We start from the raw sequence: 11,952 nt of genomic DNA on the forward strand, positions 1-11,952 counted from the left end.
GAGGCAACTGCAGTAGGTCCTTCCTCGTAGGACTGAATGTCGTCCTGTGTGTCCAGAGCTTAGCCTGAGGCTGACAGGCCGGAACTGTGTATGTCTCTCTGGTGGAGGAAAGAGCTGCAGAGGAGAAGCTGTGGGCTCAGGCTTCAGAACAAGGCAGGTCTGGGCTCAACCCCAGCTCCTTCCCTTACTAGCTGCGTGACCTTGGTTGGGCAAGCGCTCATCAGTTTGAGCTGCCGTTTTCCTGTCTGAAAAATGACACTTTCTGCTTCACAGGGTCGTGGAGGAATGAAATAACAAAGTTGTCTCCTAGACAGAAATTCTCTTGGAGGCTGGCCCTGCACGCCCGCAGGCAAGGGCTGAGATTTAACAGAGGGATTGGCAAAAGGTTCTCTGTGGTCTCAGGTCCCACAGACATTCTCTATGAACCCGGAGTGAATCCTGTGGGTGCCTCCCAACGTCCATTCCACCTCAGATCAGAGCCAGTCATGGCGGAAACCTTCTCCCTGCCTGGGGTTGGTTAGGGACAGGCACATGAGATGTGAGAGGATGTGAGTTATTAAGACTCCCATGAAATACTTCTGGCTCTTCACCTGGCAAGCACATGGCAGGACCACACTTCCTTGCCCCTTGAGACGGCTGGCTGGGACTGTGAGACTAGCTCTCGCCAGTGAGCTGTGAGGCAGCCTGCATCCTTAGAGGTCCAACCAGTGCTGGACCTGCAGTGTGGGTGCAAAATAAACCTTCGCTGACTTTGGTCACTGCAATTTTCAGGCATCTGTTACCCAGCATAACCTGACTGAAATGGGGGAAGTCTGCTGAGGAGCTTTGGGGAAAAGTCTCCTTGCTCCGAAGGGAGCTGACATGGAAAGATGGCTTCTCTTCTTCACCAGGTGTTGCTGGGCTCAGAGCCGCCGTCACCCTCTCCCAACCAGCCTGAGAACAAGGCCAATGCTGAGCGTAGAAGGGAGTAGGCACCGGGCCCTTGATGATGTTGTCGAGATGCTGGATTAACCCTCCCTGGAGCCTGCTCTGCCTCTGAACCTTCTTTGCTGTGACATAACACATTCCTACAGCATTCTGAGTCAGCCAAGTTTTGGCTACTTGCCACCAGAAACATTCCATTGACATAAGCCCTGGACTTTGCAGGAGTCACTGAGCCTCCATTAATCAAGCTGATATTGTGATTCCCCATTTGGCTCCTGTGCCTATACTTGCAACTTGAAAGGATGATAAACCAGGACCCCCCAAAATCCAAAAGAGGAGTTAACTGACTTCTCCAGGGTCACCCTGCCAGCCCTCAGCCAGGGCTGTCTCTGTAGAGACCAACGCTAAGCCCCTGGCTTCAACGCCTCCAGGGCAGCAGAGGGGTGCTGCAGAGGTGCACTGGACTTCCTGATATCTCATCTTGACTCACCTGCCAGGAAAATACATAGTATCCCCGCTTCTCCAGACCTTGAACTCTAATGCCTCCAGGAAAAAAAGAGTCAAAACAATAAAAAAGCATAGGCAGTCTTCAGCTTAGCAGCCAGCCAACCTCCTGGTAAAATGTGGCTCCAGCACAGCTGGAAACTGCAGTGTTGATGTGTTTATTCCATTGTCTCAAAATGTCCATATCGAACTCTGAGTACTAAAGGAAGACGGCAGTGGCTGGGATCAGCTAAAGGAAAGTGGAAGGTCCAAGGGGTAGATGCTGCAGGCTGCTCCCTCAGTGTCTACTCTCTGCTTCCACCTTGATGACGGAATCCCAGCTGTACTGGGGGCAGCAATGTGATCGGCTAACAAACTACATTTCCCAGGCTCCCTTGCAGTCCTGGCCAATGAGATAAGAGTACTGCACGTGACTCCCAGGCAATCTCTGGAAGTGTGCGGTGGGTGCCTTTACCTCATTATCTCCTTAAGGCTGAGCAGCCACCTTAAGACCAGTAGGCCACAGGCCAAGGGTGACAGAACGTCGGCGAGGAGGAGCAGCCAAACCCAATCCCAACTTTTTTTTTTTTTTTGGCTGCACTGCGTGTCTTACGGGATCTTAGTTCCCCGACCAGGGATTGAACCTGGGCCCTGGCAGTGAAAGCGCCGCATCCTAACCACTGGACCGCCGGAGAAGTCCCCTGATGGACTGTCTTTAGCTGGATATATGTTACCAGCTTAACCTCTCAGCTAACTGTCCCCAGTCAAGACAACCTGTACTTTGTCCATTTATGTAATTCTCTCACTAAAAAGCCTTCTTATTATCCCAATGCAAACTGACTGACCTATGTTGACCATTCTTTAGGTGCTGAATATGTCCTATTTGGGGCCATTTCTATCATTACCACATCCTGGTCAAGCTGATTGGAAAGTGGAACATTCCAGAATCTCACCATGCATAGCTCTGGGCAAAACTTCCCAGAAGCAGGTTTGGGCTGCCAGGATCTTGGCTTTGAACTTCCCACTCTGCCATATAGGAAAGTACCAAGATGGAATTGAACTCCTGAGGGCAGGGCTCCAGGCCTGGATGGAAGAGTGGATGGGTGCATTACAGGAGGACTGGGTAAAGGGTGGACGGACGATGCAGCCACTGCTGGCTGCCACCCCAGTCAGCATCATCTTCTTTGCCTCTGCTGGTGGAGTCCAGATTCTGCTCTGGCGGCCATCCCTCTGACATGCCACTTGTGTAAATCCTGATGGTTTAAGACAGTCATGGGGGTCCAATGTGACCTTGCCAGGGGTTAGTTCAGGGGTGGGCAAGTGACCGAGTTCCTTCACTGTTAGAAACAGAGAGAAGCTCTTCTTTCTTTTTCTGCAGGGCACCGGTTTTGCTTGGGGCCACAGTAGCCCTCGTGGGTCGTGAACGGAGCCAGGTCCCTGAGGGTGACCCTGTACGATTAACCAGCCCTAGACCCACCCCACCTCTGGACTTATTACGTGATGATGATAAATCCCCCTGATGCTCATGCCTTCTTGAGTTAGGTATTTTGTCTGAAGTCAAATGCCGCCTAACTGATATACCACTCTTCATGGAAGTGGCAGAGAAAAACAAAGGAAAAAAAAAAAAAAAAAAAGCGAGCCAGGTGGCCTAATGAGCAAATGTCTGGGGTCCACGCCAGCCCTGCAGGGTGCTGAGCTGGGTACACAATTCTGTCTTGGCGCTCTGTACTGAGTTTGGAGGTTTGCTCATGTTGCACACGAGAGTGGCAAACTCCTGAGGATGGGGACCGCATCTGCAGCTGCCGGCACAGCCCTGCATGCAGCAGTAACAGTCAGAACCCTCACAGAGCACTTACTGTGTGCCGGGCTCAGTCCTAAGTGCTCGAGAGAGATTCCCTCCTAGAATGTCCTCAACACTGCTCAGAGGCAGACTTTTTTTTTTAACAGTTAATTTTTCTTTTCTTTTTTTTGGGCCTTGCTGTGTGGCATGAGGGATCCTAGTTCCCTGACCAGGAATGGAACTTGTGCCCCCTGCAGTGGAAGTGCAGAGCCCTAACCATTGGACCACCAAGGGCAGACGTTTTACATGTGAGCAAACTGAGAGGCAGAGAGGTGAAGCCCACTCTCACATGGCTGATGAGGTGCAGGCCACCTTGCCCTCCTGCTGTCTCAGTAAATCTAAAATGGGCCACAGGACAGGTTCTGTCTATGAGGGCCTTCGAGCTCCAAAAAGCCTGATGAATTTGGCAAGTTGCAGGCCCGCTGGAGAAGACAGCAGGAGACACAGGAGTCCTGAGGGGGGAATGTCCACGGCTGGGCTGGAATGTCTGGCTTGGGTCACACAGGCTCCAGGATGTCAACTGTGCGGCAGGAAAAGGGGAAAGGAGCTGAGGCCAAAGGCCACTGGGGCAGCCTGACTCGTTCCCGGGCCTCTTATCGCCGGCTGGTGACTGGCCATGAGACACACTTTTGGGGGTTTAGGGGCTGAGGTGTGCTAGGAATGGTTGGCAAAATTTGGAACCTAGCTGTTGACAGAGATAAAAATTGCTGAGACCTAGGCCACAGAGAGCCGAGTCAGGCTCCATTGGTGCCCTGGGAAGAGAGGGGTGGGCTGGGAAGAGCTGGAATCCAAGGGAAAAGTGAGAGTTTTTCACTTGCCAATGCCAGAAAGCCTGAAACACAAAATCACAGCCATCAAGTGTCGCTGTGGGGTGGGGACTCCAGTAAGGACCATGCACGTCACCCTGATTTGGAGGATGCGCTCAGAGTCTCGTGGGCAGGCAGGACAGCTCTGGGTCAGAGTCGGTCCCTTGGAATCACATAGGCCTGGGTTCCTGGAAAAGTGATCTTGGCCAACCTTGGCCAAGTGGATTCACCTTGTTGAGCCTCAGTTTTCCCTTTCCCTCTGTAAAATGGGACACGCTACCCACCTCATAGAATTGCTGGAAGCACGCGTTGAGATCATGCGTACAGCTCAGTGGAACAGTCTAGAGATTACAGAAATAGACTCACACAAATGTGCTCAATTAATTTCCCCTTCCAATGAATTTTTGCTTTAAGAAGCAAAAGCAATACACTGGAGGAGGGAGAGCCTTTTCCATAAAGGGTACTGGACATCGGCAGGCAAAAAAAGGAACCTCAACCTAAACCTTTCACCTTAGGCAAAAACTAGCTTTGAAAAACTCAAAGTGGATCATGAACTTAAATGTAAAATAGAAAACAATTAAAACTTCTAGGAAGGGAATTCCTTGGCGGTCCAGTGGTTGGGATTCCGCGCTTCCATTGCAGGGGGCACGGGTTTGATCCCTGGTCGGGGAACTAAGATCCCGCATGCTGCACAGCATGGCAAAAAAAAAAAAGGAAAAACTTCTAGGAAAAAGGAATCTTCAGGACTCAGGACTAGGCAGAGATCTAAGATTTAACACCAGAAGCATATGATCCATAAAAGGAAAACAATGATAATTTGGAGCTCGTCAAAATTAAAAACTTTTGTGAAAGACCCTGTTATGAAGATGAAAAGACAAACTAATGACTGGGAGAAAATATTTGCAAACCACAAAGCTAACAAAGGACTTGTATCTAGAATATATAAACATTGAAAAACAAAGATGTTCAACATCATTAGCCGTTAGAGAAATGCGAATTAAAACCACAATGAGGGCTTCCCAGGTGGCACAGTGGTTAAGAATCTGCCTGCCAATGCAGGGGACACGGGTTCGAGCCCGGGTCCGGGAAGATGCCACATGCTGCGAAGCAACTAAGCCCATGCGCCACAACTACTGAGTCTGCGCTCTAGAGCCCGCGAGCCACAACTACTGAAGCCTGTGCGCCTAGAGCCCGTGCTCCGCAACAAGAGAAGCCAATGCAATGAGCAGCCCGTACACCGCAACGAAGAGTAGCCCCCGCTCACTGCAACTACAGAAAGCCCACACTCAGCAATGAAGATCCGTTGCAGCCAAAAACAAAACAAACAAAAAAAACCCCACAATGAGATACCATCACACACCTATGAGAATAGCTGAAACGAAAAACGGTGATGACACCAGAGAGCGACAAGGATGTGGAGAAACTGGATGACTCATACCTTGCCAGTGGGAATGGACAATGGTACAACCACTCTGGAAAATAGTTTGGCAGCTCTTTTTAAAACTAAAAATGGACTTATCACAAAGTAAGCAATTGTATTCTCTTTTCTTCCTAAACACTTCTCTACACATAATACAGAATGGTCAGCATACCCCTTCACAGAAATAACAATGTTCTCAACTCCTTGAGTAAATAGCACTCTTAGAAACATCTCTCGCCCACGTCCCGGAGCTTTACTGAGGTGTAACTGACAAATAAAACTGCAATATATTTAAAGTGTACAGAGTAATGAATTATGTATACATTGTGAAATGATTACCACAATTGAGTTAATTAACACATCTATCATCTCACATAGTTATCTTAGTTTTGGGTGAGAATGCTTAAGATCTACTCTTTTAGCAGATTTTAAGTGTACAGTACAGAATTATTAACTACAGCCACCACGATACACATTAAATCCTCAGAACGTATTCATCTCATAACCCAAAGTTTGTGCCCTTTGACCAACATCGCTCCATTTCCCCCACCCCCAGGCAACCACCATTCTACTCTGTTTCTTTGAGTTCAACTTTTTTTTTCCTCCTGCATTCCACACCATTCTGCTTACTCACATCTGTAGCCTTTGCTGTCTGGAATGACCTTCTCCCTCTTCTCTGCGGCAAACTCCTATTAATTTCTCAAAGCCTTATTCAAATGCCACTTCCTCCTGGCAGCCAGCCTAGACCTGACGCTGGGCTGAGCTCCCTCCTCTGAGGCCTGAGTCTATTAGAGCTCTCATCAGAGTGCACAACCCTTCTAAGATCCTCTCTCCACCACAGCAGCACTGACAACAGGAACCCCTGGGGTAAGTGAGTATCTCAAATATTTCTTCTGACACCTGGCACATGGAAGGCTCTGGGGATCCTTTGCTGATGAAAGCTAAATGGTGGCCACTAAAAGATGAAAGACTGAGTATGTTTCCCCCAGTTTTACAACAGAGGCTTAGAATCAAACGATGTTTAGTGTGGTGGCTCTCAAAGCGTGTTCCCTGGACCAGCAGCCTTGGTATCGCATGCTCTACCCCAGTCCTAGCAAGCTGGAATCTCAGGGGTAAGACCAGTAATCTGTACTTTAACAAGCCCTCCCTCTGGGTGATTCTGAAGCTCACTATTTAAACCAACTCACTCACTCAATCCATTTTCATCAAATATATACCAAGGATCTACCATGTGCCAGACCCTGTGCCGTGTGATGGTAATAATATTATACAAAACGACCTGGAAAGGTATCGCATCTTGGAGAGCAGGCTTGTTCGTGCACACATAAGTGAGTATGCATGCACATGTGTGTGTGCACACACGCTTAACTGGGCTAACAGAACGGAGAGTGCTCAAGGCCATGGTCAGGAAATACACATGAAGCCAAGGGCACAGGGGCAGCACGTCACCTAGTGTGGGGGGAGGTGCAGGGAAGCCTTCCTGGAGGAGGAGAAGCAGCACCCACACTGGTGTCTGTGGAGTGGGTGGGGGTGAAGCTCATGAAGAATTTCCATGGGGAGGATTCTGAAATGCACACAGCCTGCCTAGGAAATCAGAAGTGGCCAGGGCGGCTCATGTGCAGGGCACTACACAAGGCTGGAGAGGCAGGTGCGTCCCAGTGGCCAGAGTGAGGCATGGAGGCTGTGTCCTGAGGGCTCTGGGACACAAGGAGGGTTTGGAGTAGGGGACAGACATGGCCAGATATGCAAAGACCTCCCAGTTACTGAGTGGGGGGTGGACCAGAGGAGGTGGCACAGAGGCTGGGGGCTCAGGGAGGTGGCCAGGGTGGGGCACTGGGGAAAGGAGGAGGGGGCGGAGATGCTCAGGAGGTTGAAGGGGTGGACCGCAGTAGAGGGGAGGGGGGGAAGGGACACATCCAGGATGAGGTGCACGGCTCTGGCCTGAAGACGGGGCAGTGGTGGGGCTGCCCCTCAGACAGGGACCCTGGAGGAGGAAGGTTATAGGGCACCAGGGCTGAAGGCTGCTGGAGAGCTTGGGTGTATCCCGAGCGCGCTGGGGAGCCAGGGAGGAGCTGGGAAGATCCCTCAGGCTGCCAGACTGGAGAAGGGGACAGGACTGAAGCCCGACAGGCCATGAAAACTGGGTAATGCTGGTGGCCTTGTCCTAGGGCACACAGGCTGGAGTCAGATGAATGGTTGTTCTGGAGGGTGCCTGCTGTGGCTCAGACAAGTGATTCAGGTGTCAGGAAAACGGCAACCGAAATGCTGCTGCAAGGACAGGCACAGCAAGTCCTGCCCAGGCCGGCTTGGCCCTGCATCTTAACACACACAGCCCACCCTCCTGGAGGTCCTCTGATGACCTTCAGGGATCCAGAAGCCCCATAAAATGGCAAATAAACTTGTGGGGTAAGTGCATTTCCTGAGGAAGAAGGATTCTGGCTTTCACCAGCTTCCTTAACTGAAAAGAGCGAAGAGACTCTGACCTTTCTGGGGATGGCTTGTATCTTGCGTAGGTGGCCGAGCCGGGGGTGGAGAAGCTCCCAGAAGGCTGTCGGTAGGGAGGGACTTTGTCGACCCCTGCTGGTGATGCTGTGTAAGGGGTTTCTGGGAAGCTGACGGGCCTGGAACAGAGATAGGAGGGAGGAAGGCAGTGTGGGTGAGCGGGGAGGATACCCCTGCCCTCCGAGGAGCGACAGCCAGACCTCTCCCTAGGCCCAACCACATCCCATCTGATTCACCTGCTATCCTCCCATGGGGACAGAGAGAGGGCTGCTGAGCAAAGGGCAGCAGGAAGCCAGGGCACCCCTTGCCTGCCTTCCCACTGCGGCTGAGCCTGCCCCTCAGCTTCTGTGGCCTGATGGGGCTCTGATGGGGCTGCGAAGACCATTCCCGCCCATGCCTGGGACAAGACGCTCCTCTGCAAGGTGGATTCCTTCATTACTTGGAAAATTTTCTTTATCTTTTAATATGTAATATATTCAAAAGCATTTATCTTTAAGGTATATGCCATCATAATAAAACAAACTCCCTGAAGCTACCACCCAACCCAAGGGCTAGGGTGGTGGCAATACCTGCCCACTGGTGGGCTCCTCCCCTTCCCACCTCCCTGCCAGAAGGAATCACTGTCCTAAATTTTGTGCTTATCAGTCCTTTGACCTTTTTAAAAAATATATAGTTTTAATCATATACATTAGGGTGGATTTCCAACCTCAGATCCTGAGCTCCCCAGCCCTGGGCCCTCACACAAGAGGCTCATAAGGCAAGCTTAAGGGAAGGAGGAAGTGGGGGGCATATAAGCACAAGAAGAAAAGGAGGAAGGCTGAGGAGAGGAAGAGACTGGACAGCAGGGGAAGGAGAGAGAAAAGGGCAAAGGGCGGCTGCAGACAGGAGGGAGGTGTGGGCTGGGCTGGTGCCCCGGGTGGGGTGCGGGGAGAGTCCTTACCTCTTGCTGTGCAGGGGCTGGGACTCCCGGAAGGGGACCATGGGGGTCTGCTTCGGGGGCCGGCTCAGGGACTGGGCGTGCCCGGGGGCGGTGGGAGTGGCCCACTTGGAGGCTGGGAGAGAGTTGTGGGACGCGGGCCCGCTCCACTGCCAGGGAGCGTTGCTGCGGTAGGGGGGCCGGCCCCCCGCGACCAGGCTCTCCAGCTCCGTCTTGGGCTCCGAGGTATTCATGTCGTAGGTCTCTGGCCACCCCCTGGGAAGAAAAACTGCGTTACTCAGATAGGCCCCGGCCCACCAGCGTGCACGCCTGCTGAGCATGGCACGGGCTGGGCTTTCCCACCCAATCTGAACGGACACGGTCTATTTTAAAGGCCCAGTAGGTACCTTAAAGTAAACTGGTCTGACATGTAGCAGCGTGGAGGCCTCAACCGGGACAGGGCCCAACAATGTGGCTCCAACGCTTGGCGCTCTCTACCTCATCTCCTCTCCCCTCCTCTTCCTCTCTCTCGTCTCCCTTCCTCTCCCTTCTCCCTGACCCAGGCCTTGGGTCGGCCAGAGTCCTCCATGGGCTGGCTCAGCCCCCCTTGGTGGTTCTCGGGGCCAGGAAGGCGGATGCCCTCAGAATCAAAGGACAGTATCTGCCTTGTTCCAAAGAAGCTCAAAGGCAGCTGGAAGAGGAGCAGGTGACCTACTTTGCAGGGTGGTTTAAAAAAAAAAAAAAAAAAAAAAAGCCACGGAATCCAGAACCTTGAAATAGATGCAGAACGGCCCGTGAATTCCCCCAGACCAGGCTGGCACACACGCACCACAGCGTTCCTGGCTCTAGCTGCGGAGATCCACAGGCTGGGCTGGCATCTCCGCCACTGCTGCAGTGCAGCACGGAAGGGGGCTCTGAGCCCGAGGACGGGGGCCGTGCTCACAAAATCCACCTCCCAGCAGCTGTGGGAGCTGAGCTCAGAGGAGCCCTTGGCCTGGAAGTTCTCCTGCCCACACTGAGCCGATCCTCTGTGGTTCTCCTGAGTCCCCTGGAGCCTGGGGAACTTTCAGGGCATCCAGCAAAAGATCTGGTGGACTTGGTGGCTGGGCGCCTATGGGCCCAGGTCACGTCTGCTAAGGAGTCATTAAAAGGTGACCTGAGGATGTGTTCTGGCACCTGGGTCAGACACACAGTGCCGCTCAGCAGCACTAGAGTCGGAGCTGAGCTGACGTTCAGTAGCTCCTTCCAGCAGACTCTCTGGATTAGCAGGTGCCCGTGCCTCACAAGGTACCAGGTGAGGAATGACAACATACAAATGTCTACCAGAACCCACAGACACGCCAGGCCTGAGCAGAGGCGGAGGGGGTACCATCGGGGCCCCAGGCAGTACACACCTGCTACTCCTGCCTGCTCAGCTTCTACACCCCTTCTCCTGAGAACAGGGTGTGCTCTAGGTGGAGCTGACCCCACTTCTTGGCTCCAGGTATGAGCACGTGACCCAGGCCTGCTGGTCAGAAACTCTTCTCTCTCTGGACACAATGACAGGCACAGGACTGTCATGTGCCCCAAGCTGAGCCAATCAGAGACAGCGAGCATCAGCTCTGGAACTGCCGGGGAAAAGATCTATTTCCCTGGGCTGCTGAGCTGGGGAGACCTAAGCTGGAGCTGTGAGGAGGGAGAGGTCATCTTTGTCCCCGTGAAGTGGGAGATGGCTTGAGAAGGACAGCAACGCACAAAAGGAGACAGGTGATAAAGATTCCTGATGAAGATGTCCCTGCATAAAGCCACACTTAAATCTTGCCCCATCTCTTAGTCTTATCAGGTGCATTAGCTAGTAAAGTCTCTCTTTTGCTTCACCTCTGTTGCTGGTAACCAGAATTCTAATCAGTAGATACACTGAAGAGAGAAGTAAATCGAGGCACAGAGAAGTTAAGTAATCTATCCAAGGTCACACAGCCAGTAAGAGGTGGAAACTGGATTTATCTATGTATCCATGTACTTATCTATGTACCCATGTATGTATGTATGTATCTATTCTTTTTTCTTTTTCTGGCCATGCCACATGGCTTGTGGGATCTTAGTTCCCCAACCAGGGATCGAACCCACACCCTTGGCAGTGAAAGTGCGGAGTCCTAACCACTGGACTGCAAGGGAATTCCCGGAAACTGGACAGCAAGCTGACTTGAAAGCCCACAGCTTTAACCACCATATACACTGGCCCACTGAACAGTGGTTTGGGAACCAGTGAGTAGATTTTTTGGGTCCCTTCTGCCCCAGTTACTGACAGCTGCATCTTTGGTCAAGAGTCCCTGGGCATGACGTCAAAGAGGGAAACAGTCATCTTGAAGGTAGCACAGAGTGATGGACAGCCAGGGCTCTGAGGCCAGACGGCTGGTTCGGATCCCAGCTCTGCCACTTACGGCCTGTGTGGCCTCGGGTGAGGGATTTTCCTTCTCAGAGCTTCAGTTTCCTAACCTGTAAGATGGCTGCGAGCATTAGCAGAAAGTCTGGCGTGTGCCAAGTGCTTGACAAACAGGAGCTCTTGCTGTTGTCGCCTTCCCCAGCCGATTCTGTGGACTGTCTACCTGCCATTCCCACACGCTCAGAAGTGAAAGTCTCCCTTCTGCCTTCTGAAGTCCAACCACACCCACCTGGGGGCTCTGGAACAAATTCCTTCCCAGTGATCTGAGATCCGTCAGCATCTAAATTACCCTGAGCGCTCAGTAAAGGAACACAGATTCCTGGGCCCCATCTCAGCTCCTCTGAAGCAGAGTCCTCTTTGAGGTGGGGTCCAGGAAGCTGCATTTTACCAAGCTGCCACGGATGACGCTGACGTGAGAAAAAGTTTACGAAGCCCATTTCACTTATTTCGTTTTTGAATTGTTCTTAAAAATTAAAGCGGTATAAAAGGGCATCCCTGTCCCTGTCTCCGCCCCCCAGTCACACCCACCAGAAGCACCCACAGCTGCCAGGTTTTTACATATTCTTACAGAAATAGCCTATGCACATACGTAAAGATGATTTAAAATAGAAATAAAAGGAATATTACACTTAACTCCAG

The 11,952-nt window shown here is 51.8% G+C and overlaps 1 protein-coding gene across 17 annotated transcripts in view; it reads right to left on the minus strand.

Moving 5' to 3' along the window:
- Positions 1-11,952, minus strand: part of SIPA1L3 (signal induced proliferation associated 1 like 3) — a 237,412-nt gene that overhangs the window by 47,338 nt on the left and 178,122 nt on the right. For all 17 annotated transcript variants that reach the window (XR_016390937.1, XR_016390938.1, XR_016390939.1 and 14 more), the window contains 2 exons: positions 8,916-9,167; positions 7,957-8,094 (listed from right to left, as the gene is read on the minus strand). Coding sequence is in view for 14 of the 17 variants with exons in the window: in XM_022586228.2 (XP_022441936.2) it covers positions 7,957-8,094; positions 8,916-9,167 (390 nt within the window). In the remaining 3 variants the exon portion in view is untranslated. The remainder of the gene's footprint in view (positions 1-7,956; positions 8,095-8,915; positions 9,168-11,952) is intronic.

The sequence above is a fragment of the Delphinapterus leucas genome, chromosome 20, assembly GCF_059928025.1.
Source record: "Delphinapterus leucas isolate spDelLeu-1000000601 "Yukka" chromosome 20, BTC_Dleu_Yukka2, whole genome shotgun sequence".
Classification (NCBI taxonomy): domain Eukaryota; kingdom Metazoa; phylum Chordata; class Mammalia; order Artiodactyla; family Monodontidae; genus Delphinapterus; species Delphinapterus leucas.